The sequence below is a fragment of the Mobula hypostoma genome, chromosome 7, assembly GCF_963921235.1.
Source record: "Mobula hypostoma chromosome 7, sMobHyp1.1, whole genome shotgun sequence".
Classification (NCBI taxonomy): Eukaryota; Metazoa; Chordata; class Chondrichthyes; order Myliobatiformes; family Myliobatidae; genus Mobula; species Mobula hypostoma.
In genome coordinates, this window is record NC_086103.1 from 152,941,747 (window position 1) to 152,969,432 (window position 27,686).

General features: G+C 40.4%; 1 protein-coding gene across 2 annotated transcripts in view; it reads left to right on the forward strand.

The window, feature by feature from the left end:
- The window catches only part of nbeaa (neurobeachin a), an 868,656-nt gene that overhangs the window by 240,012 nt on the left and 600,958 nt on the right, over window positions 1–27,686 (forward strand). For both annotated transcript variants that reach the window (XM_063054331.1, XM_063054330.1), the window contains exons 17-18: window positions 10,970–11,062; window positions 13,804–13,912. In XM_063054331.1, the coding sequence (XP_062910401.1) occupies window positions 10,970–11,062; window positions 13,804–13,912 (202 nt within the window). The remainder of the gene's footprint in view (window positions 1–10,969; window positions 11,063–13,803; window positions 13,913–27,686) is intronic.

The following is a 27,686-nucleotide window of genomic DNA, read 5'->3' on the forward strand; positions in this document are numbered from 1 at the left end:
TTCAAAAATGTTACATATTTATCTCTTAAATTATAAGTAGTTTTTTCGAGTGGAATAAAACTAGCCTTTTCATTATTCCAATGATCCATACTTAAATACGAATCAGATTTCCAAGTAACTGCTATAGTCTTCTTAGCTACTGCCAATGCAATTTTTATAAATTCTTTCTGATATTTATTCAATTTAAGTTTCGGTTTTATCTCTTCAATATCACCTAATAGAAATAATACAGGGTTATGTGGAAGTTGAGTTCCAGTAATTTGTTCCAATAAGACTCTTAAATTTATCCAAAAGAGTTGAATTTTAAAACAAGACCAAGTAGAATGTAAAAAAGTACCAATTTTTTGATTACACCAAAAGCATTTATCAGATAGATTTGAATTTAATCTATTTATTTTTTGTGGTGTAATACATAATTGGTGTAAAAAATTATATTGTACTAATCTAAGTCGAACATTTATTGTATTTGTCATACTGTCAAGACAGAGTCTTGACCAATTTGTTTCATCAATATTAATATTCAGATCTGTTTCCCATTTTTGCTTTGACTTATGGGTTCCTTGTTTAATTGTCTGTTTTTGAATCAAATTATACATACAAGAAATAAATTTTTTAATTTTCCCTTTTTGAATTAAAATTTCAATTTCATTAGGTTTTGGCAAAAACATTGTTTGACCCAGCTTACCTTTTAAGTAAGCCCTTAATTGAAAGTAACAAAAGAAAGTATTATTTGATATTTTATATTTATCCTTTAATTGTTCAAATGACATCAATATACCTCATTCAAAACAATCTCCTATAAATTTAATCCCTTTTTGGTACCAATTATATAAAAGTTGATTGTCCATTGTAAAAGGAGTAAGTCTGTTTTGGAACAAAGGTCTCCTTGCTAATAGAGATTTCTGTGTTTCATTATCAACATTTATCTTATTCCATAGATCAATCAAATGTGTTAATATAGGAGATTCTTTCTTTTCCTGTATCCATTTAGATTCCCATTTATATATAAAATCTTCAGGTCTATTTTCTCCTATCTTGTCTAGTTCTATTTTAATCCATGCTGGTTTTCGATCATCGAAGAAAGATGCAATAAATCTAAGTTGATTTGCTTTATAATAGTTTTAAAGTTTGGAAGTTGTAACCCTCCTAACCCAAATTTACATGTCAATTTTTCCAATGATATTCTTGACATTTTACCTTTCCAAAGAAATCTTCTCACACATTTATTTAACTCTTGAAAAAATTTCTGTGGCAATTGTATTGGTAATGTTTGAAACAAATACTGTAATCTAGGAAATATATTCATTTTTACAACATTGACTCTACCTACTAATGTTATTGGTAGTATCATCCATTTGTCAAAATCTTCTCGAATTTTTTTCAATAGTGGTAAATAATTAAATTTATATAAATTCTTTACATCATTATCAAGTCTTATACCTAAATATTTTATACCATTTACTGGCCATCTAAATTGGGTTACTAATCAACATTGACTGTAGTCTCCTTTAGTAAGAGGTAAAATTTCACTTTTATCCCAATTAATTTTGTAACCTGATACCTTCCCATATTCATCCAATCTAGAAGATAATTTATGTAGCGAATGTTGTGGGTTTGTTAAGTAGATCAAAACATCATCAGCAAAAAGATTAATTTTATATTCCTCCTGATTAACTGTAAAACCCATAATATCTGGATCAATTCTGATTAGTTCTGCTAATGGCTCTATCGCCAGTACAAATAAAGCAGGTGATAATGGACAACCTTGTCTAGTTGACCTTTTTAACTGGAATGGTGTTGAAATTTGAGAGTTTGTCACTACTTTAGCTTTAGGGTTAGAATTTAAAGTTTTAATCCAATTTATAAAAGATGTTCCTAATCCATATTTTTCTAATACTTTAAATAGAAAATCCCATTCTAATCTATCAAATGCTTTTTCTGCATCCAAAGCTACTACTATACTCTTCTCGTCCCTTTTTTGTGCCAAATGAATTATACTGATTAGCCGGGTTACATTATCTGCCAATTGTCTATTTTTAATAAATCCTGTTTGATCCATATGTATTAATTTTGGTAAATATTTAGATAATCTATTCGATAAAATTTTTGCTATTATTTTATAATCCGTATTCAATAAAGAAATAGGCCTGTATGATGTTGGTTTCATAGGATCTCTGTCTTTTTTTGGCAATACTATTGCAATCGCTGTTGAAAAAGATTCTGGAAGTTTATGTATTTTTTCTGCTTGCGTATTAGTTCCATAAAAAGAGGAAATAATAAATCTTTAAATTTTTTATAAAATTCAGGTGGAAAACCATCTTCTCCTGGAGATTTATTACTTTGGAGTGATCCTAAAGCTTCTTCAACTTCTTTTAATGTAAAAGGCATATCTAATCCCTTCTGTTCTTCCAAATTCAATTTTGGAAGAGAAACTTGTGATAAAAACCTTTCTATCTCATTAACATCATTTTGGGATTCTGATTGATATAATTCAGAATAGAAACTTTTAAAGGTTTCATTTATTTCAAGAGGTTTATAAGATATTTTATTTGCCCTTGTTCTAATTGCATTTATTGTTTTGGAAGCTTGTTCTGTTTTCAATTGCCAGGCAAGAATTTTATGTGCTCTCTCACCTAACTCATAATACCTTTGTTTAGTTCTTATAATTGCTTTTTCCATTCTATATGTCTGAAGCATATTATATTGTAACTTCTTATTGACAAGTTGTCTTCGTTTTTCTTCTGACATATATCTTTGAGATTATTTTTCTATTTTTGTAATCTCTTTTTCCAATTGATCTAGTTCTGCCATATATTCTTTCTTAATTTTAGACATATAACTTATTATCTGGCCCCTAAGATATGCTTTCATCGCATCCCATAATATAAATTTATCATCCACTGAATGAAAATTTGTATCCAAAAAAAATTGAATCTGCTTTTTCATAAACTCACAAAAATCTTGACGTTTTAATAATGTTGAATTAAATCTCCATCTATAAGCCACTTCTTCCTTATCAGCCATTATTATTGTCATTAATAAAGGGGAATGATCTGATAATATTCTTGCTTTATATTCCATATTTTTCACTCTGTGTTGAATATGCATTGATAATAGAAAAAAATCTATCCTTGAGTAGGTTTTATGTCTATGGGAATAGAACGAATAGTCTCTTTCTTTAGGATTGATTCTTCTCCATATATCAATCAAATTTAAATCCTTCATCAATGACAAAGTTAAATTTACTTCCTTCGATTTTATAACAGCCTTGGTTGATCTATCTGGGTCTAAGCAAAAATTAAAGTCTCCTCCAATTAATATTTTTTCATGTGCATCCGCCAAATTCAGAAAAGCTTCTTGTATGAATTTTGCATCATTTTCGTTTGGTGCATAAATATTCATAAAAGTCCATAGTTCAGAAAAAAGTTGACAATGTATAATCACATATCTCCCCGCAGAATCAGTTACTACATTTTGTATTCTAATTGGTAACGTTTTATTGATCAAAATTGCTACTCCCCTCGCTTTTGAATTAAATGAAGCCGCAACAACACTACCCACCCAATCTCTCTTTAGTTTCTGATGTTCTGTTTCTGATAGGTGCGTTTCCTGTAAAAAAGCTAAATCTATCTTCATTTTTTTAATATGTGTTAAGATTCTTTTTCTTTTCACTGGTCCATTAAGTCCATTAACATTAAAACACAAAAAATTCAATAAATTAGTCATTATTCTTAACAAAGTTACTCCAATCTAAAACATTACTTATCTTCTCAACTCTCATAGTTCCTTGGGGAATCTCTTTAAACTTCACCATGTTGCTATGTGTTTCCCTCCCAACCTTCCAGGTAAAAAGAAAAAAAAAGATAGAAAGAATACAAAAAAAGAAAAAACAAAATACCCCCCCACTAATGTTGTGAATGAAAAGATACACAACACTACCCCCCTCCATTTTACGGGTCGTGGCAAAAGCCACGCTTGCACACATGATTAGCGTAGCAATCGATCAGTGCTTCTTCCAGCTCCCCAGCAACAAAAAAAAAATTATATATATATGGACAAAATTAGTGTTACTATTCCCAACTAATATTCCCCCAATTTTAACCTTTCTTACCCCCCTCGTATAATTAATAATATATTTATACATTCATCCAGCTTCAAAAATCCAACAAGTCCATTCTTTAACCCAATCTTCATCTTCAATCTACCTCGCTCCCCTGGATTTGTTCTTGTATCTGGTGAATATTCAGAGAATCCCGCACAAACTGCTCTGCTTTCTGGTAGTCATCAAAAAATCTTTTTTCTCCACCAGGCAAAAAACCTTTAAGGTTGCAGGATAACGCAGTATAAATTGATAACCATGATCCCATAGGGTTTTTTTCACTGGATTAAATTTCTTCCTTCTCTTCAAAAGTTCATAACTTATATCAGGGTAGAAAAAAACTTTGTTCTCTTTAATCATTCAATTTAATGCCCTTTTCTATCCTTGGCAGCTCGAGCAGCTGCCTGTAGAATCCTTTCCTTGTCTTGAAATCTTAAGAATTTTATTAAAATCGATCGTGGATATTGGTCATCTTTTGGTTTTGGTCTTAGAGCTCTATGTGCCCGCTCAATTTCAATTGGTCGAACCTCCTCTTCCATTTGCAAAACATCCAGGATCCATCTTTGAAAAAATTCTATTGGTTTTTCTCCCTCCGTACCTTCTTTAAGACCAACAATTTTAATATTATTACGTCTACTGAAATTTTCCAACATGTCCACTTTCTCCAAGAGTCGATTTCTTTCCGAGTTCCAGACAAGCAGATCATTTTCTGTTTTTTCCACTCTATCATTCATATGCCCCATTGCTCTTTCCATCTTCTGAAGCTTCTTATCCATTTTGTCCTGTCTTTCCATAACTTTATTATAGCACATCTTCGTATCTCTAAGCTCTTCTCTTACTTTTCTTAGTTCAGCCGTTAATTGCAATATAGCCTCTCTTATGTGTCTATCATCTCCTTTACTTCCAATCGCTTCCAATTCTTCCTCCTCTTCTTCATCTGTGTTCTCTGCAGAATCCAATTCTGACTCTGAGTCATTTTCAATTGCAGTGGCTGTCGGTTCTTGTAGTTTGCGTTGTGTCGATTTGCGCATGCGCTCTTCTTTGCGCATGCACATTTCCGGTATCTTCTTCGGAGAAACCGTTACCACCGCCATTGCTCCCTGTTCTACCGAAGGAGATCCAACCTGAGTCCGAGGCTCCATCGTTGCAGTAGGCCCTTTTTTCTTCCCCTCTCGCGGCTGCTTCGCAACAGCAGACTTCTTTTGTTGCGGTTTAGGAGGCATATCGTAGTCTTACAAAGTTTATAAATAGTTTTCAGAAAATATCTATCAACCTTGTTTTGTTTAAACAGTACTTTACTGATTTGTTGTGGGAGAGCTGGATTTACACGTCTCAATCCCACGTCATCACGTGACGCCCCCCTGCTTCTTTTATCCTTGATCAGTCCTACCCTCACTCTAATCACCCTCTTTTTCGTCATGTACATTTAAAATACCTTGGTGTTTTCATTTGTCCTACTCGTCAAGGCCTTTTCATGTCCGCTTCTAGCTCTCCATAGTTCATTAATAAGCTCCTTCCTGGCTATCTCATAGCTCTAGAGCCCTGTCTGATCCCTGCTTCCTAAACTTCCTTCTTTGAAAGCTTTGCTTCCTTCTTCCCCTTAATTAGATGTTCCACTTCTCTTATCAACATTGGTTCCTTCATCCTATCATCCTTTTCTTGCCTGCAAAAGTAACTGTCCATGATTGTAAGCTCCACAGAAAATCCGAACGTGCCCTTTTCATTTTTTAGATCTGTTGTTAAGTTCCATAAGTAGTTGTCCCCATGATCTCAAGCTCTGCAGAAAGTTCTGACAGTTTCTGCTTGCTTTTTGAATCTGGTGCTAAACTCCACAAGCAATTGTCCCCGCAATCCAAAGCCTGATTTATACTTCTGCATATGGGCTACGCCATAGGCCTGATTTATACTTATGCGTAGCTCTACGCCGTAGCGAGCATGCGTTGTATCTGCGTCGCTCTGCAATTCACCGCCAAAACACTAGTTGGTGGTGGGGTTTCTATGCCACTGTGTTGAGTTTCTTCGTGAGAGAAATGGATGAAGAAATGCGTTTCAAATATTTTCGGATGTCGGCAGGTAGATTTGACGATTTGGTTCATCATCTCCGACCGTTTATTTCGTGTCAGTGTACAGCCATGGCGGAGAAAAGCAACCGGAAATGCGTAGGAGGAAATGCGATTCTACCAAGCGGACCAATTGCAGTTGTTGTGGTCTGCGTTGTCGCGACGCATGAGTTACTTTTTTGGGGAGGTGCACGTCACCCTATGGCATAGGATACATGGTACTTACGGCGTAGATGTGACGCAGAAGTATAAATCAGGCTTCAAACTCCACAGCATGAGTTCTTTACTTGTGTAATCCACCTTCCCTTTTTCCCCGATAATAAAAGATTATATCCTATTTGCTTTCCTAATTACTTGCTCTACATGCGTGCTTAAGTTTCTGTGTTTCATGAAAAATGATACCTAGATCCCAGATCTGTAGGATATTGTAGCAATTCTTCTTTTAAATGTTTTACATTACTTTGCTTCTTACCAAAGTGAATAATCATTGCCTCATATCTTACTTCATCTGCTGTATGTCAGTGATAACAAACCTGATTCTCAGAATCAGAATCAGAATCAGGTTTATGATCACCGGCATGTGTCTTGAAATTTGTTAACTTAGCAGCAGCAGTTCAATGCAATACATAATATAGAAGGAAAAAAAACACGAAATAAAATAATAATAATAATAATAAATAAGTAAATCAATTACAGTATACATATATTGAATAGATTAAAAATCATGCAAAAACAGAAATAATATATATTAAAAATGTGAAGTAATGTCCAAGGGTTCAATGTCCATTTAGGAATCGGATGGCAGAGGGGAAGAAGCTGTTTCTGAATCGCTGAGGGTGTGCCATCAGGCTTCTGTATCTCCTACCTGATGGTAACAGTTAGAAAAGTGCATGCTCTGGGTGCTGGAGGTCCTTAATAATGGACACTGCCTTTCTGAGACAACGCTCCTTGAAGATGTCCTGGGTGCTTTGTAAGCTAGTACCCAAGATGGAGCTGACTTAGTTTACAACCCTCTGCAGCTTCTTTCAGTCCTGTGCAGTAGCCCCCCCCCGCCCACCCCCCATAGTAGACAGCGATGCAGTGTGTCAGAATGCTCTCCACGGTACATCTATAGAAGTTTTTGAGTGTATTGGTGATATACCAAATCTCTTCAGAATCCTAATGAAGTATAGGTGCTGTCTTGCTGCCTTTATAACTGCAGCAAATTGTTGGGACCAGGTTAGATCCTCAGAGATTTTTGACACCCAGGAACTTGAAACTGCTTACTATCTCCACTTCTGATTCCTCTATGAGGACTGGCATGTGTTTCTTCACCTTACCCTTCCTGAAGTCCACAATCAGCTCCTTTGTCTTACTGACATTGAATGCTAGGTTGTTGCTGTGACACTACTCCATTAATTGGCATATCTTGCTGCTGTACGTACTCTTTATCACCATTTGAGATCCTACCAACAATGGCTGTATCATCAGCAAATTTATAGAGTATTTGAGCAATGCTAGCCACACAGTCATGGATATACAGTGGCATACAAAAGTTTGGGCACCCCTGGTCAAAGTTTCTATTACTGTGAATAGCTAAGCGAGTAAACGATGACCTGATTTCCAAAAGGCATAAAGTTAAAGATGACACATTTCTTTAATATTTTAAGCAAGAAAACATTTTTATTTCCATCTTTTACAGTTTCAAAATAACAAAAAAGGAAAAGGGCCTGAAGCAAAAGCTTGGGCACCCTGCATCGTCAGTACTTAGTAACACCCCCTTTGGCAAGTATCACAGCTTGTAAATGCTTTCTGTAGCCAGCTAAGAGTCTTTCAATTCTTGTTTGGGGGATTTTCACCCATTCTTCCTTGCAAAAGGCTTCTAGTTCTGTGATATTCTTGGGCTGTCTTACATGCACTGCTATTTTGAGGTCTATCAACAGATTTTCGATAATGTTTAGGTCAGGGGACTGTGAGGGCCATGGCAAAACCTTCAGCTTGTGCCCCTTGAGGTAGTCCATTGTGGATTTTGAGGTGTGTGTAGGTTCATTATCCTGTTGTAGAAGCCATCCTCTTTTCATCTTCAGCTTTCTTACAGATGGTGTGATGTTTGCTTCCAGAATTTGCTGGTATTTAATTGAATTTATTCTGCCTTCTACCAGTGAAATGTTCCCCATGCCACTGGCTGCAACACAAGCTTGATTGATCCACCCACGTGCTTAACAGTTGGAGAGGTGTTCTTTTCATGAAATTCTGTATCCTTTGTTCTCCAAACATACCTTTGCTCATTGTGGCCAAGAATTTCTATTTTAACTTCATCAGTCCACAGGACTTGTTTCCAAAAAGCACCAGGCTTGTTTAGATGTTCCTTTGAACCTTTTGAATAAAACTTTTTGGCCGCAATGAGCAAAGGAATGGTTGGAGGAAAAAAGGTGCAGAATTTCATGAAAAGAACCCCTCTCCAACTGTTAAGCACGGGGGTGGATCGATCATGCTTTGGGCTTGTGTTGCAGTCAGTGGCATGGGAAACATTTACTGGTAGAGGGAAGAATGAATTCAATTAAATACCAGCAAATTCTGGAAGCAAACATCACACCATCTGTAAAAAAGCTGAATATGAAAAGAGGATGGCTTCTACAACAGGATAATGAACCTAAACATACCTCAAAATCCACAATGGACTATCTCAAGAGGCACAAACTGAAGGTTTTGCCATGGCACTCACAGTCCCCTGACCTAAACATCATCGAGAATCTGTGGCTAGACCTCAAAAGAGCAGTGCATGCAAGACAGCCCAAGAATCTCACAGAACTAGAAGCCTTTTGCAAGGAGGAATGGGTGAAAATCCCCCAAACAAGAATTGAAAGACTCTTAGCTGTCTACAGAAAGCATTTACAAGCTGTGATACTTGCCAAAGAGGGTGTTACTAAGTACTGCCATGCAGGGTGCCCAAACTTTTGCTTCAGGCTCTTTTCCTTTTTTGTTATTTTGAAACTGTAAAAGATGGAAATAAAAATGTTTTCTTGCTTAAAATATTAAAGAAATGTGTCATCTTTAACTTTTTGCCTTTTGGACGTCAATTGATCTTTTACTCGCTTTGCTATTCACAGTAACAGAAATTTTGACCAGGGGTGCCCAAACTTTTGCATACCACTGTATATAGAGAAGAGCAGTGGGCTAAATACACACCACTAAGTTGTGGATGGAGCTAGGTTGTCGAAGGTTACAAGAGGATATAGATAGGATGCAGAGTTGGGCAGAAAAGTGTCAGATGGAGTTCAATCTGGATCAGTATGAGGTGATGCATTTTGGAAGGACAAACCAGAAGGCTGAGTACAGGGTTAATGGTTGGTTACTTAAGAGTGTGGATAAACAGAGGTACCTTGGGGTTCAAATCCATACATCCCTCAAGGTTGCTGCACAGGTTGATAGGATAGTTAAGAAGGCCTACGGGATGCTAGGCTTCATTAATAGGGGGACTGAGTTCAAGAGTAGAGAGGTCATGTTGTAAGTCTACAAATCTCTGGTGAGACCACACTTAGAGTATTGTGTTCAGTTCTGGTCACCTCATTATAGGAAGGATGTGGAAGCTACGGAGAGGGTGCTGAGGAGATTTATCAGGATGTTGCTTGGATTGGAAAACAAGTCTTATGAGGCAAGGTTAGCAGAGCTGGGACTTTTCTCTTTGGAGCGTAGAAGGATCAGAGGGGACTTGATAGAGGTCTACAAGATTATGAGAGGCATAGATAGGGTGGATTGCCAGTACCTGTTTCCCAGGGCACAAATAGCAAGCACCAGAGGGCATATGTACAAAGTTAAGGGAGGGAAGTTTAGGGGAGACATCGGGGTGAGTTTTCTTACACAGAGGGTTGTGGGTGCCTGGAATGACTTGCCAGGGATGGTGGTGGAGGCTAAAACATTAGGGGTATTTAAGAGCCTCTTGGACAGGCACATGGATGAAAGAAAAATAGAGGATTACGGGGTAGTGTGGGTTTAGTGCGTTTTTTAAAAGGAATATATGGGTCGGCACAACATCGAGGGCTAAAGGGCTTGTATTGTGCTGTAGTATTCTAGTGTCTAGTATCTAAGGTGTATCAGTGTTGATCGTTAACGAGGAGGAGATTCTAGATTATTGCTTTGTACACTCTGTGTTCACCCTGCAACTTACTCTCCCACCTATTTTTGCACCTTTAGTGTTTCCTAAAGTATACTCTAGTCCTTCATCTAAAGTTACTGATATCTTTTGTAAGTAGTTGAGAATCCTGCATTGATCCCAGTAGCACACCATTAGTTACAGTATATCAACCTAAATGTGAAATATTCTTCTGTTTTTAATTATTAAAGCAATCTGATACGTTATCTTCTCAGTGCCTATGGACATGTGCAAGGGGTTGGAAAGGGGTGGGAAGAGCTTTGTGCAATGTAAAGTTACCAGAATGTTTAGGTTATTCAGCCAACATTTCTGCTGAATATTCCATGCAGTAGTTTTCTGAGGCATATTGCGATATAAGTGTTGTTACATGTTAATAGCTGTGTTCAGTTTCTCTATCTGGATAGATGGAATTCTAAACATGATTTGTTTATGACATTCTAATTGCCAGAAGAACTGAGTGTAGGATCTAATACTTGTGGTTTTTATGGCGTGGCTGCATTTCAAGGGTTTTAAGAGGTATTTTAACATATACACTTAATCTTAGGCAAACATTTAAATCTTCTGGAGTTAGATGAAAAATAATCCTGGTTTTGGTATTTTGCCAAACAATATTATGTGAGTTGGCAATTTTGTGAATTATTGTAATGTTAATTAATTTGATAACTATTTCTCTTTCAGGGTTATTTACAAATTGCTGGCCTCCAAAAGTGAAAGCATCAGAGTTCAAGCTCTAAAAGTTCTGGGATACTTCCTCAAGCACCTAGGCCACAAGTAGGTTTAGTGACATTAAATTTAAATGCATTTTTCATTTATTTGAAGTAATTTCATTCTCTTATTTCCATATTCTTGACCTGCATACTTCATTTGTAAGGAAAAAGGAAATTGCCTTTTAAACTCACGAGAGAGTATAGGCCATCAGCTTTTTGCTGTTGATGTTTCTGTAGCAGGCAATTTCTTTTTTACAAGGTCAAGTTGCTAGCTCGACGCTCAACCCAGCATGGATGGAAAGTGTGCCTGGGGAGCCAGCTGGGTTTGAACCTGGGAGCCTTCGCTCTGAAGTCTGGTGCCGATGCCACTACACCACCAGCCGGCGCATACTTCATTTGTACTGTTAAAAACATGAGAGGCATTCATCTTCAGCAAAATTGATTGAGACAAAGTAATAGGCTTTTATACTATGTTTTAGTTTATTCTAAGTCTTCATTATTCCTAACTTACTGTCCAAGTACTTGAGGTCAGTTGTGCATTATTGGAATTATGGTAAACATTAGGTGCTTCTCCAGAGTCCTCCCCTCTGGTTTCCAGTGAATTGTATTTACAGAAGCTGAGATCACGCTGACAGCTAGTGATTGGCCAGCATTGGTGATGTGGTTGGGAGCCCCAGGGTCAGAAATTTGGGTAGATCTGTGGTGGAAGCTGCAATGTAGAATTTAGGCTGGGAGGATAACATGAATGTGAACGCATGGGTTTCCTCAGGGTGCTCTGGTTTCGTCCCACATTCCAAAGACGTACCGGTTAGCAGGGTAATTGGCCATTGTAAATTGTCCTGTAATTAGGCTAAGGTTTAAAAAGGTGGTTCGCTGGGCAGTGCAGCTCTTTTGGCCAGAATAGCCTGTTCCACACTGTATCTCAAAATAAACAAATTTCAGCTAATGGTGACAAGGTAGTTAGGAAGTGATATTGAGTAGAAGTGGATAAGTATGCTCGACTGGGAAGCAGGCAGTGATCATTGAATTAAGAAAGTTAGCCCAAACTGTATTAGCAAAATGTTATTAAACATATTGACAATTATGTAAACCTGAAGTTCATATTAATATGGAGCTTGCTATTTAATTCTTGATGGAATTCTTTTCTAAACTTCATATTCTGATTTTGCAAAGATTTCTGTCAATATTTGCAGGCAGTTATTTTTCTACCATTTTATTTTGGTTGGATTCAAATTTCTATGATATTCCCACTTGAATGTAACACTAGTCACAGTATTATCTCATTTCTGCCTGTAGCCCAAATATGTCCTACCTCAGTTTTTTCACGTTTAGCTGAGATCAGTCATTCCTTAAAAAGGATCTCGTGCTTTCCTCGTGTATATGATGAATAAACTTTCCTTGGGCTTCCGGCTGGGTACAGGTATCGATTATAACTGACATTTGAATTGAATTGAATTGACTTTATTTCTTACATCCTTCACATACGGGGGGGGGGGAATGCCCCTTCCCCTTCACATACATTAGGGGTAAAAATCTTTACATTACGTCTCCATCTAAATGTGCAATGTGTATAGTAATTTATAGTAATTTATAATAAATAGGACAATCAATGTAATGTGGTGTACACTCACATTAGCATGAGTTCATCAGTCTGATGGCCTGGTGGAAGAAGCTGTCCTGGAGCTTGTTGGCCCTGGCTTCTATGCTGTGGTACTGCTTCCCAGATGGTAGCAGCTGGAATAGATTGTGGTTGGGATGGTTTGGGTCCCCAGTGATCCTGTGGGCTCTTTTTACACACCTGTCCTTGTAAATGTCTGAATCATAGGAGGTTTACAACTACAGATGTGCTGGGCTGTCCGCACCACTCTCTGCAGAGTCCTGCGATTAAGGGAGGTACAGTTGCCATATCAGGCAGTGATGCAGCCAGTCAGGATGCTCTCAATTGTGCCCTTTTAGAAAGTTCTTAGGATTTGGGAGCCCATACCAAACTTCCTCAACCATCTGAGGTGAAAGAGGCACTGTTGTGCCTTTTTCACCATACAGCTGGTGTGTACAGACCACGTGAGGTCCTTGGTGATATGGATGCCGAGGAACTTGAAGCTGCTTACCCTCTCAACCCCAGATCCATTGAGGTCAATAGGGGTTAGCCCGTCTCCATTCCTCCCTAATCCACAACTAGCTCCTTTGTTTTTGCGACATTGAGGGAAAGGTTGTTTTCTTGACAGCATTCTGACAGAGAGATTGTCATCTTCTTCATGGATGATGCCTGGGCATGTCTAGACCAATGGCATTTATACCCTTGTAGTCCTTCCCTCCTGATTGGTAGTCCTCATCCAATCAGATTTCCATTCTCCCATCTTGCTTACAATCAAATACCACTTCTTACTTAGAGTGAGACCTTCGTCTTTGTTAAAATTCATTTCTTCTAATTTTATTTCAATGGCTTTCTTTACAGGCGGTCCAAAAAGCCCTTGCCATGGTACAGTAGTTTTGTGCCATCAAAGACATTGCGAATGCCAGTTTGGCCTGAATTTTCCAAATTACTAATTGTTCAAAGATAGCAAAACTGCAAAACCAATAGCAACATTTGTGTTACAGTTTTTAGGTTTAGAGATACATTTTATCTTATTATTTTGTGGATTGCAAGGAATTTGAATTAATTAGCAGTGCAAATGTAAAACAATTCTGTTTGTTCCTTTCAACATAAGACCATCTTCCAAAAGTATATAATTTCATTTCAATTTTTTTTGTTGTTGCTTTTGTAATGTCTGGTAATAATAAATAACCCTAATGTGACTCTTTCAGAAGGAAAGTGGAAATCATGCACACGCATAGTTTATTTACTTTGCTTGGAGAAAGGCTAATGCTTCACACCAATACTCTTACTATAACAACATACAACACACTGTATGAGGTAAGGCATAGAGCAAAAACTTATTTAAAGTACTTTTAACGTGTTAGAGAAGTACATGTTTGTACTTTATAATTTAAAACTAAATTCGGTGTTACAGTATTATTCCATATAATGAAAATTTTAAATATTCTCACTGCTTGAGGACCTCATTGCATGCTTGAATGTATCCTCTAGGAGATAAGGTGAAATTGTTACGGTCAAAGTATTTTTCCCCAATATTATTATCCATAATTATTGTAATTTTTAATATAATAACCTGATTATGTCTCCACTGAACAGAACCTGTTCCTTTAATTTGCTCTGCGAATCAATGAAAGATTGTACCTGACAGGACAGAGAATGTGCAAAAGACAATAAATTGTACTGATATTAAAAAAATAATAATAATAAATAAGCAATAAGTATCCAGAATATGAGATGAAGAATCCTTGAAAGTGAGTCCATAGGTTGTGGCAACAGTTCAGTGATGGGCCGAGTGAAGTTATCCCCTCTGTTCAAGAGCCTGATGGTTGACCGGTAATAATTCTTCCTAAAACTTGTGGTGTGAGACCTATGTCTCCTGTACCTCCTTCCTGATGGCAGCAGCGATAGAGACCATGACTCGGAAGGTAGGGATCCTTGCTGATGAGTGATGCTTTTTAGCGACTGCGCTCCATGTAGATGTGCTCAATGGTGTGGAGGTCTTTAACCGTGATGACTGAAACGTATCCACGTATCTTTATTGGGTTTTCTGTACACGGTCATTGGAGTTTCCATAACAAGTCGAGGTACAATCAATCAATATCCTCTCCAACACACATTTATAGAAGTCTGTCAAAGTTTTAGATGACATGCCAAATCTTCACAAACTTAAAGTAGAGGTGCTGCAGTGCTTTATAGTTATAGTTGTAGGTTAACATATTAGATGCTCTTGTATCCAGATCAGTAAAGAGTCTGTGATTGATGGCCCTTTATACTACTTGATTTTGAAATAATTGCAATGGCAACCAAGGGTGGACAACAAATACTTAGTGGTTTTGTCACTTTTTTTAAAAATGGATACCTGTCAAAACATTTTTAAGACAAAATTAATTTATTTTAATCCATTGCTTACAGTAAAGCTAAGATGCCTGTTACTAAACATTTGTGATTTGATTTGTAAGTGTTCTACCTCTGCCATATCTACATATAATACTGTAACTATGAGTCTCTTAAATGCCCCTAATGTAGCAGCTCAGCCCCCACCCCTGGCAGTGCATTCCAGATACTTAACATAATCTGGGTAAAACAAAAAATATCTCCAAATGTAAATCTGGTATTAAGGGAAAAACTTCAGGCCACCAAGCACAACATCTGCCATTGGAAAAATGCTGATTTGAAGGAAGGAGGAACATGATTTTATGAAACTGAGCTTGCAGATAATAGTGTGATTTGAGGGTATTGGGAAGCCAGTGGCCTGAGTATATTTGGATTTCAAAAAGGTACTCAGTAGAAGCTTTCTGCAAAAGATAAGGGATCATGTAACTGAGGATTACACAATGGCATGAATTAGTTAGTTTTCAGACAGAAGGGATAAATAGGTTATTTTTAGGTAGGCAATCTGTAACTAGTGGGATGCCACAAGAAGAATGTAATGGCTTCAGTTATTTGGAATCTATAATTCATAAATTAGACAAAAGAATCAGGTTTATTGAAATTTGCGAATGATGCAAAGATAGATGGTAAAGTACATTGAGAGGAGGGCACAGAGGAATTACAAATAAGTTTAGTTTGCAGAACATTGAAGAATGGTGTATAACATGGAGAAATCCATTGATCAGCTTTGAGGCAGAACAGAAAAAGAGAATATTACTTAAATAGTGTGAAACCATTGAATATTGATCTGATTGATCTTGGTGTACTCGTACATGGAAAACAAAATTAGCAAGCTGGTAGAGCAAGTTATAAGGAAGCAAGGTGGAATCTTGGTATCTGTTGCAAGGGGATCAAATATAAAGGCCGGGAAGTCTTGCTACCCTTGCAACAATGTCTCTGTATGATAACACTGGTCAACAAAGGCTTTGCCTCCTGAGTATTTTTGGGTGTATCTTGTGGAATTTGAGCTGATAATCATGAAAATCACTGTGAAATTTCCTAATCACGCACCATCTTTTTGAAATTGTTTATATTTGTTATTTCAGTTCATAATTCATGTCAAATAAAACAGGGGTCCCCATCCTTTTTTACAACACTGCGGACTGGTTTAATATTGACAATATTCTTGCGGACCGGCCAACTCGGGGGGGCGTGGGTAGGGTTGCCAACGGACAAGAGTAGCAGTCAGATACGTTGTGTTTACCCAGAGAAAGACTACAATGACCATGAAGCCTTGCGCGGGCACCTGTGTGTGCATGCGTGTACGTGCTGATTTTTCCCCTACAAATCATTTTTGGCGATTCTGTTGGTGGGGGGTGGGGTGGTGTTAATCATGACCGGAATATAGGTGATAAATGGCTAATACACTCAATTTCATTTCTAAAAGGGTTTATCTAATGAATTTAATATTAAACACACAGCACATATTTTTCTCGCATGAATATAGTGATAAGTCAATTACCGGGGAGGATAGGAGATCTTGAAGTAAGTGTTGAACGAACTTCTAGTAGAGGTGGTAGAGGCAGGTTCGATATTATCATTTAAAGAAAAATTGGGTAGGTATATGGACAGAAAAGGAATGGAGGGTTATGGGCTGAGTGCAGGTCAGTGGGACTAGGTGAGAGTAAGAGTTTGGCATGGACTAGAAGGGCCGAGATGGTCTGTTTCCGTGCTGTAATTGTTATATGGTTTTATAAGTCAATAGCATCAGAACATTTTAAGTTACGTTTAGATATTAAACACACAGCACATATTTTTCCCGTATGAACATATAAAATCATTGCAACCCACCAATATCGCTGAATCAGTGGGAGCCCTGGGCTTGTTTTCCTGCAACAAGACAGTCCTATCGAGGGGTGATGGGAGACAGCGATACTCGAATGGGGTTCCTTATGTCCAGTCTATTCTGCAATTTAGTTTCCGTTGCATTCATTGCAGAGATGTGTTGGAAATGGAAACAACGTTTTCAGTGCTTTTGTGGCTCTCTCAGGATATTTAGCCTTGATGACCTCGTGTGTGTTCAAGCTCAACAGTGGGCGTGACAGGGAATGAGGAAAGGTGCAGCTGACTCATATCACCAAATCATATCGTTTCCTCGCGGCCCGGTAGCACATGCTTTGCGGCCCGGCACCGGTCCGCGGCTCAGTGGTTGGGGACTGCTGAATTAAAATGTTTCCCACAATGTAAGCTGAAAAGTTTTCTGTTCTGCCCAGGGATGACTGAGCATGCTTAAGTAGGGCAGATGCTGCATGGCAGGACAAGTTTTAGAAAGACTATAAAAGCATCATGAGCACACTGTTCTATGTATTGCAATTACACTTGTATCAATTTGCGATCACCCTGATGTGCATGTTCTACACACATAACATATCTTGTGTACTTATTATAATAAAGTAATTGTATTTTCAGGAGTATTTATGATAACAAAATATCTGACCAATATTTCAACGGTCGTGATATTTTCTGGCATATTTGTGGCAAGTATGCGCTAAATCTTGAAGATAAGCTGCTCTTATTAAGAAATTCTATGAGCTCCACTTTGGGTGTAAAATTGGTGACCAAGATAAAACCTGAGCCCCTCGCATTTGTTGCGCAACATACAGTCGGCCCTCCTTATCCGCAGGTTCCGCATGTGTGGATTCAACCAATCGCAAAGCGGGAAAACCCAGAAGTTCTCTCTCCACCACTTGTTGTTTGAGCATGAACAGACTTTTTTTTCTTGTCATTATTCCCTAAACAATAGGGAATAGTATTAAGCAACACACATCAAAGTTGCTGGTGAATGCAGCAGGCCAGGCAGCATCTCTAGGAAGAGATACAGTCGACGTTTCAGGCTGAGACCCTTCGTCAGGACTAACTGAAGGAAGAGTTAGTAAGAGATTTGAAAGTGGGAGGGGGAGGGGGAGATCCAAAATGATAGGAGAAGACGGGGGGGGGGGGAGGGATGGAGCCAAGAGCTGAACAGGTGATTGGCAAAGGGGATATGAGAGGATCATGGGACAGGAGGTCCAGGGAGAAAGACGGGGGGGGGGGGACCCAGAGGATGGGCAAGGGGTATAGTCAGAGGGACAGAGGGAGAAAAAGGAGAGTGAGAGAAAGAATGTGTGTATAAAAATAAGTAACGGATGGGGTACGAGGGGGAGGTGGGGCATTAGCGGCAGTTAGAGAAGTCGATGTTCATGCCATCAGGTTGGAGGCTACCCATCAACTGCGACTCCAGCCTTGAACTCCAGGCCGAGTCTTTATGTGCTGCTGTTGTGACTCCCGTCTCCCCTTCCCCCACCAATACTCTGCAATCCCGTCTCCTTCAGATCCCATCATCAGCTCCTGGGTCCTCAGAGGCTCCATCTTCCTCTCACCCCAACCCTCCCCTCTCCATTGACACCCCCAGCCTCCCCCCTCCCCCCCTGATCCCAGCTCTCATCCGTGCCGGGTCTTTACCATCCCCTCCGACCTGCAACTGTCGGAGGCAGAACGCTCTGTCCTCAGTAACGGCCTCACCTTTGTCCCCTTTCGCCCACACCTCAGCGAGTTCCGCATTCGCCATGATGCGGAACTCTTCTTCCGCCGTCTCCGTCTCCGAGCCAACTTCTTCGGCAAGGATTCTTCCACCCCCACCGATGACCCCTTCTTCTGTCTTCAACCCTCCTCCTCTTCATGGACACCCCGCTCTGGTCTTCTGCCTGCTCTGGATCTCTTTATCGCTAACTGCCGACAGGACATCAACCGTCTCGACTTCACCGCACCTTGTTCCCATTCCAACCTCACTCCTTCGGAACGCTCTGCTCTCCGCTCCCTCCGCACTAATCCTAACCTTATTATTAAACCCGCCAATAAGGGGGGTGCTGTTGTAGTCTGGCGTACTGACCTCTACCTTGCCGAGGCACAGTGACAATTCACGGATACCTCCTCTTATTTACCCCTCGATCGTGACCCCACTAAGGAGCACCAGGCCATTGTCTCCCACACCATCACCGACTTTATCTGCTCAGGAGATCTCCCATCCACTGCTACCAACCTTATAGTTCCCACACCTCGCACTTCCTGTTTCTACCTCCTACCCAAGATCCACAAACCTGCCTGTCCTGGCAGACCTATCGTCTCAGCTTGCTCCTGCCCCACCGAACTCGTTTCTGCATACCTCGACACAGTTTTATCCCCGCTTGTTCAATCCCTTCCTACCTATGTTCGTGACACTTCTAACGCTCTTAAACTTTTCGATGATTTTAAGTTCCCTGCCCCCCACCGCTTTATTTTCACCGTGGATGTCCAGTCCCTGTATACTTCCATCCCCCATCAGGAAGGTCTCAAAGCTCTCCGCTTCTTTTTGGCTTCCAGACCTACTCAGTTCCCCTCTACCATCACTCTGCTCCGTCTAGCAGAATTAGTCCTTACTCTTAATAATTTCTCCTTTGGCTCCTCCCACTTCCTCCAAACTAAAGGTGTAGCTATGGGCACCTGTATGGGTCCTAGCTATGCCTGTCTTTTTGTTGGCTTTGTGGAACAATCTATGTTTCGTGCCTATTCTGGTATCTATCCCCCGCTTTTCCTTCGCTACATCGACGACTGCATTGGCGCTGCTTCCTGCACGCATGCTGAGCTCATTGACTTTATTAACTTTACCTCCAACTTTCACCCTGCCCTCAAGTTTACCTGGTCCATTTCCGACACCTCCCTCCCCTTTCTAGATCTTTCTGTCTCTGTCTCTGGAGACAGCTTATCCACTGATGTCTACTATAAGCCTACTGACTCTCACAGCTATCTGGACTATTCCTCTTCTCACCCTGTCTCTTGCAAAAATGCCATCCCCTTCTCGCAGTTCCTCCGTCTCCGCCGCATCTGCTCTCAGGATGAGGCTTTTCATTCCAGGATGAGGGAGATGTCCTCCTTTTTTAAAGAAAGGGGCTTCCCTTCCTCCACTATCAACTCTGCTCTCAAACGCATCTCCCCCATTTCACGTACATCTGCTCTCACTCCATCCTCCCGCCACCCTACTAGGAATAGGGTTCCCCTGGTCCTCACCTACCACCCCACCAGCCTCCGGGTCCAATATATTATTCTACGTAACTTCCGCCACCTCCAACGGGATCCCACCACTAAGCACATCTTTCCCTGCCCCCCTCTCTCTGCTTTCCATAGGGATCACTCCCTACGTGACTCCCTTGTCCATTCGTCTCCCCCATCCCTCCCCACTGATCTCCCTCCTGGCACTTATCCTTGGAAGTGGAACAAGTGCTACACATGCCCTTACACTTCCTCCCTTACCACCATTCAGGGCCCCAGACAGTCCTTCCAGGTGAGGCGACACTTCACCTGTGAGTCGGCTGGGGTGATATACTGCGTCCGGTGCTCCCGACGTGGCCTTTTATATATTGGCGAGACCCGCTGCAAACTGGGAGACCGCTTTGCTGAACACCAACGCTCTGTCTGCCAGAGAAAGCAGGATCTCCCAGTGGCCACACATTTTAATTCTACATCCCATTCCCATTCTGACATGTCTATCCACGGCCTCCTCTACTGTCAAGATGAAGCCACACTCAGGTTGGAGGAACAACACCTTATATTCCGTCTGGGTAGCCTCCAACCTGATGGCATGAACATCGACTTCTCTAACTTCCGCTAATGCCCCACCTCCCCCTCGTACCCCATCCGTTATTTATTTTTATACACACATTCTTTCTCTCACTCTCCTTTTTCTCCCTCTGTCCCTCTGACTATACCCCTTACCCATCCTCTGGGTTCCCCTCCCCCTTGTCTTTGTCCCCGGACCTTCTGTCCCATGATCCTCTCATATCCCCTTTGCTAATCACCTGTCCAGCTCTTGGCTCCATCCCTCCCCCTCCTGTCTTCTCCGATCATTTTGGATCTCCCCCTCCCCCTCCCACTTTCAAATCTCTTACTAACTCTTCCTTCAATTAGTCTTGACGAAGGGTCTTGGCCTGAAATGTCGACTGTACCTCTTCCTAGAGATGCTGCCTGGCCTGCTGCATTCACCAGCAACTTTGATGTGTGTTGCTTGAATTTCCAGCATCTGCAGAATTCCTGTTGTTTGCGGGAATAGTATTAACATTGTATTCGGTATTATAAGTAATCTAGAGATGATTTAAAGTATATGGGAGGATGCTCATAGGTTACCGTGGATCGGGATCGAAAAATAAACCGTAAGTTCTGTTACTAAGTAAGTCAGAACAGGTACATCCGGTATTATTTAGCGTCAGTTAGTCAAACGTTTGTCTTAGTATATAGTATATATTTAACCTTTCCATGCATATAAAACACTTAAGAAACGTATGTATTTTAATAATTAAATCACTGCGTTGCTTAGTAATAATTGTAGCTTTCATCGGGGCAGGGCCTTTCTCACTTTATCCTTTAAAATTGTTCCGATCATTGACTGACTGTATCCTAACGCTTTTCCAATGACCGATGGTGTTTCACCTCTTTCCGATCGCTTTATTATTTCCACTTTATTTTCAATCATGATCGAGATTATTTTCGTGAACAGAAACACTGCGGATTTAGAGCTCCACCGGGCTCCAAAGTCCACCACACTGAGACAGGTTAAATAAGGGACTTGAGCATCCGCGTTCTTTGGTATCCGCGGGGGGGTCCCAGAACCAATTCCCCCACGGATAAGGAGGGCCGACTGTACACTGTCAGTCTTAGAGCTTGGCTCAGAGGTACTTCGAAGTCAATGCTGTTCACTGTCCCAATGATATGGCAAGAGCAGAAAGATTATGTGACAGACTGCTACTTCTGTCTGACCAGCATGTCTGGTTTCTCTGTGGAAAAACAAAAAGTCCATGGAATACTCCAATTTCCCTTTAGCCATGAGACCTATGCGCATGATGATAGTTTTCTGGTACTGAAGCCACCAGAGACAGAGGAGGCAGATGAAGATACCATGATGCACAAACCAGGAATGGAAAATGATACTTTATGTTGAGTGAGTCTCATCTGATAATTCAATCTGAGTTAAATGACCTGGTCAGAGACTTGGGTTTGTCAAAAGCAAAAGCAGAATTATTGGGTTCAAGACTGCAAGGAATCTGCTGTCACTGGGCACAAAACTTTTCGTGAAGGATTTCGATATTTGAGATGGATGTTTCCCAGAGTAACTGATACCAAGATTAAGGAAGGCATTTTTGTTGGTCCACAAGTCAAACAGGTCATCAATGACAAGCAATTTGAAGAACTTCTTGTTGGACCAGAGAAAATTGGATGAAAAGTATTCAAGGATGCTGTCGAAATTCAGCTTGGCAACTACAGACCACCAAACTACGTGGAGCTGGTTGACAACATGCTTCAAGCATATAAAACCATTAAGTGCAACATGTCACTAAAAATTCATTTTCTGCATTCCCATTTAGGCTTCTTCAATGCAAGTCTTGGTGTTGTCAGTGACGAACATGGTGAAGGGTTTCAGCAGGACGTCGTGGTCATGGAGAAACAGCATCAGGGCAACTGGAGTCCATTGATGCTGGCTGATTATTGTTGGACACTTAAGTGAGAAGCCTCAGACAGAATACAAATAAAAATCATTAACAAAACATTTTTAGCTCAAACTATTGCAAAGTGTCAGCACCATTGTGCAATTAAACATATTCAATACACGTTAATTTCTTGTTTCTCCAAATTCCTATATGATACAAGTAATCTGAAATCAAATTTGTGTTCAGCTTCAAGTGGTCTATCATGACCACAAAAGTAACATTTAAGTAGCACTGAGGATGCAACATTTTTGAAAAGTATCAGAATGCTGTGCACAACTTTTGTTTCCTTAATCTGAAAATAACTTACGTAATTGATCCTCTTTTCTATTAATTGGCTAGTATTCTGTCCTGGGTGATAGATTACTGAATTCTTTGTGCTCTTATCTTTACAGTATATTAACTTTTAATGTTTATTTAGAGATACGACATGGTAACAGACCCTTCCAGCCCAATGAGCCGGTGCCACCCAGTTACACCCATGCACCCAATTACCTGACTAACATATAGGAATTTGGAATGTGGAGGAGCATCTGGAAGGAACCCACGCAGTCACAGGGAGACTGTATGAACTCCTTGCAAACAATGGCAGAATTGAACCCGGGTCACTGGTGCTAAAATAGTGTTTACGCTAACTGCTAAGCTACTGTATTAAATGTCTTTTGGAAATTCAAATATACCACATCTTCAATTTTACATATCATTTTCAAAAACGCATTGACTCTGTTTAATTGTATTATCTTCCAAATGTTACTTTTATCTTAATAATGGATTTTTAGCATTTTCTCCAACGGGAGATTGGCGAGCAGGCACATTGTTCTTGCATTCTCTGTTGCCTCATAGAAATTTGGGATATCACAACTAATACATACATCATCACTGCAACCACTTTGAAGAAATTTATATACAGTCCAATTTGATTTGTTCAATCTATATGACATATAAAGCAGCTAGAAGTTGTGGTACACATTGGTACCAATAACATAGCTCGGAAGAGGATGAGGTCCTAAAGACAATATAGGGAGCTAGTTAGGAAGTTAAAAATCAGGCCGTTAGGTATAGTCATCTCTGTATTGCTGCCTGTGTCAGGCACCAATGAGAGTAAGAATAGGAAGATATGGCAGATGAATAGCTGGCTGAAGAATTGGTGCAAGGGGAAGGGTATCAGACTTGTGGGTCACTGAGATCTCTTCTGTGGAAGAAGAATAAGGTCATACTCCTAGAGTTGTAAAATTAGTCAGCTCTATCGTTGGTACTAGTCTCCTTGGTATCCAAGACATTTTCAAGGAGCGGTGCTTCAGGAAAGTGGCTTTCATCGTCAAGGACCTTCACCACCCAGGACATGCCCTCTTCTCATTGTTACCATCATGAAGGAGATACAGAAGCCTGAAGGCACATTCTGTACTATTCAGGAACAGCTTCTTCCCCTCTGCCACACAATTTCTAAATGGACATTGAACACAACCTCACTATGTTTTTTTAAATTTCTGTCTTTGCACTACTTATCAAAATTTAACTACTTAATATACATATATATATTTACTGTAATTCAGTTTTTTCTCTATTCATAATGTATTGCATTGTACTGCTGCTGCAAAATTAACAAATTTCATGACATATTCCGGTGATATTAAAGCTGATTCTGAATCTTCTCTTGAACTAGGTCGGCAGGAGTGTAGGATCCAGAGTGTCATTTGGTCTAAAGGTCAATGCCATGTGCAGAAAGACTATGAAGAAAGTTAAAACAGTGGATAGGGCATATATGCAGTCAGATAGATGGGTTGAAATGTGTTTACTTAAATGCAAGAGGTATTAAGAATAAGGGTGCTCTAGTTAGAACATGGATAAGAACATGGAATTACGAAGTTTAGGCTATTACAGAAGCTTGGCTGTCGTAAGGACAGGACTTACTTCTTGCTGTTCTAGGGTTTAGGTGTTTCAAAAAGGATAGCATGGGAAATAAAATTGATGGTGGGAAGGGATGTGGCATTGCTAATCAGGGATAGTGTCATGGCTGAGGAAAGGAAGGAGGTTGTGGAAGGATTGTCTGCTGAGTCAGTGTGAGTGGAGGTCAGAAACAGGATGGGAGCAACCACTCTTATTAGGAGTGTTCTGTAGACTCCCCAATAACCACTGGGGCATGGAAGAGCAAATAAATAGGCAGATTATGAAAAAATGCAAAAATAACATGGTTGTTGTCTTGGGTGCTTTCAACCTCCCTAATATTGATCAGCACCTCCTTGGTGCAAAAGATTTTGAGGGGCCATAATTTGTTGAAGGTGTCCAGGAAAGATTCCTGGCATAGCATGTGGATAGGCTGACCAGAGGAGAGGTCATATTGGATCTAGTAATTGGCATTGAATCTAGTCAGATGACAGACCACTTGGTGAGCAAGCATTTTGGAAATAGAGACCACAACTCCTTGAATTTTAACACAACCATAAACAAGGATAGGAACAGACGATATGGAAGTCTGATCACCTAGCTGTACTTCTACTCCCTGAGTATAGGCAGAGACTGAAGACTGCAGCACCAGTAGTGAGGACCAAGAAGGTTCAGACAAGGGAAGCACAGGAGCGCCCACATGACTGCTTTGAATCGGTGGACTGGACTGTATTCAGGGATTCATCTTTGAATCTGGATGAGTATGCTGCAGTTGTTACTGACTTCATTAAAACGTGTGTGGATGAGTGTGTGCCTACAAAGACTTACTGTACATTCCCAAACCAAAAGCCGTGGATGAACCAGGAGGTACGTTGTCTGCTGAAGGCTAGATCTGTGGCATTCAAGTCTGGCAACCCAGGCCTATACCAGAAAACCAGGCATGATCTGCGGAGGGCTATTTCAAGGGTGAAGGGACATTTTTAAATGAGGTTGGAGGCGATATCAGATGCACAGCAACTCTGGCAGGGACTACAAGACATTACTTCCCACGAAGCAAAACCCAATAGTATGAATAGCAGCAATGCTTCACTACCAGATGAACTCAACGCCTTCTATGCACGCTTTGAAAGGGGGAACACAACTACAGCTGTGAGGATCCCTGCTGCACCTGATGACCCTGTGATCTCTGTCTCAGAGGCCAATGTTAGACTGTCTTTAAAGGAGTGAACCCTCGCAAGGCAAAAGGTCCCGATAGAGTACCTGGTAAGGCTCTGAAAACCTGTGCCAACCAACTGGCGGGAGTATTCAAGGACATTTTCAACCTCTCACTGCTACGGGCAGAAGTTCCCACTTGCTTCAAAAAGGCAACAATTATGCCAGTGCCAAAGAAGAATAATGTAGGCTGCCTTAACAACTATCGCCCAGTAGCACTCACATCAACAGTGATGAAATGCTTTGAGAGGTTGGTTATGACTAGACTCAACTCCTGCCTCAGCAAGGACCTGGATGCATTGCAATCTGCCCATTGTCACAATAGGTCAACAGCAGATGCAATCTCCATGGCTCCTCACACGGCTTTAGACCACCTAGACAATGCAAACACCTACGTCAGGATGCTGTTCATTGACTATAGCTCAGCATTTAATACCATTGTTCCCACAAAAAAAAATGATGAAACTATGTACAGGGAGGAGGTCAAACACCTAGAGAGCTGGTGCAGGGATAAAAACTGGATGCTTAATGTCACCAAAACCAAGGAGATGATCGTCGATTTCAGACGGTCTCAGCCCGAGCACACACCCCTCAGCATCAGCGGCTCCACAGTGGAGAGAGTGGAAAACATCAAGTTCCTTGGGGTGCAGATCTCGGACAATCTCACTTGGTCCAGGAACTCCACTGGGATTGTGAAACGGGCCCAGCAGAGATTGCACTTTCTAAGGAAGCTTAAACAAACATCACTCCCCACTGACATCTTAACTACATTCTACAGAGGCGTGGTTGAGAGTGTACTGACCTTTTGCATCACAACCTGGTACTCCAGCTGCAGTGCTGTTGACAAAAATGCTTTGCAGATGGTGGTTAGGGGAGCAGAGAAGGTTATTGGGGTCTCCCTACCTTCTGTTCAAGACCTCTTTCAGAGTCAATGCCTCCAGAAGACACGGTACATCATTAAAGACCCCTCATACCCTCTCCATGAACTGTTTGTTCTTCTGCCATCAGGTAAACGTTACAGGAGCATCAAAACTATAACCACAAGGCTACTAAACAGCTTCCTCCCACAGGCAGTCAGACTGCTAAATAGCTGCTCTACCTGACTCTGCTTTGGACACTTTTAACTTGCACTGGACACTTATAACTGATTTTAACTGACATGTGGCTGTTGTGCTTTACTATTTATTGTTATGTTTATTATTTAGTGTTGCATTTGTTGTGTTATTGATTAAACTGCCCCTGAGAAACACTGTCTCATTCTGCCCTGCAGAGCTGATGTATGGTTAGAATGACAATAAAGTGTTTTGAATCTTTGAAATCTTTGAATCCTGATTGAGAAGTTGCAGAACCTGGGCCTCTGTACCTCCCTCTGTAATTGGATCCTGAACTTCCTAATGGGAAGACCACAGTCTGTGTGGATTGGTGATAACATATCCTCTTCGCTGACGATCAACACTGGCGCTCTTCAGAGGTGTGTGCTTAGCCCACTGCTCTACTCTCTGTATATACATGACTGTGTGGCTAGGCATAGCTCAAATACCATCTATAAATTTGCTGATGATACAACCATTGTTGGTAAAATCTCAGGTGGTGATGAGAGGGTGTACAGGAGTGAGATTTACCAACTAGTGGAATGGTGCCGCAGCAACAACCTGGCACTCAACATTAGTAAGACAAAAGAGCTGATTGTGGTCTTCAGGAAGGGTAAGATAAAGGAACACATACCAATCCTCATAGAGGGATCAGAAGTGGAGAGAGTGAGCAGCTTCAAGTTCCTGGGTGTCAAGATCTCTGAGGATCTAATATTGATGTAGTCATAAAGAAAGCAAGTCATTTGGCATGTCAACAAATACACTCAAAAACTTCTATAGTTGTACCATGGAGAGCATTCTGACAGGCTGTATTACTGTATTACTGTCTGGTATGGGGGGTGGGGGGGGGGGAGGCTGTTGCACAGGACCGAAAGAAGCTGCAGAAGCTTGTAAATCTAGTCAGCTCCATCTTGGGCACTAGCCTACAAAGTACCCAGGACACCTTTAGAGAGTAGTGTCTCAGAAAGGCAACATCCATTATTA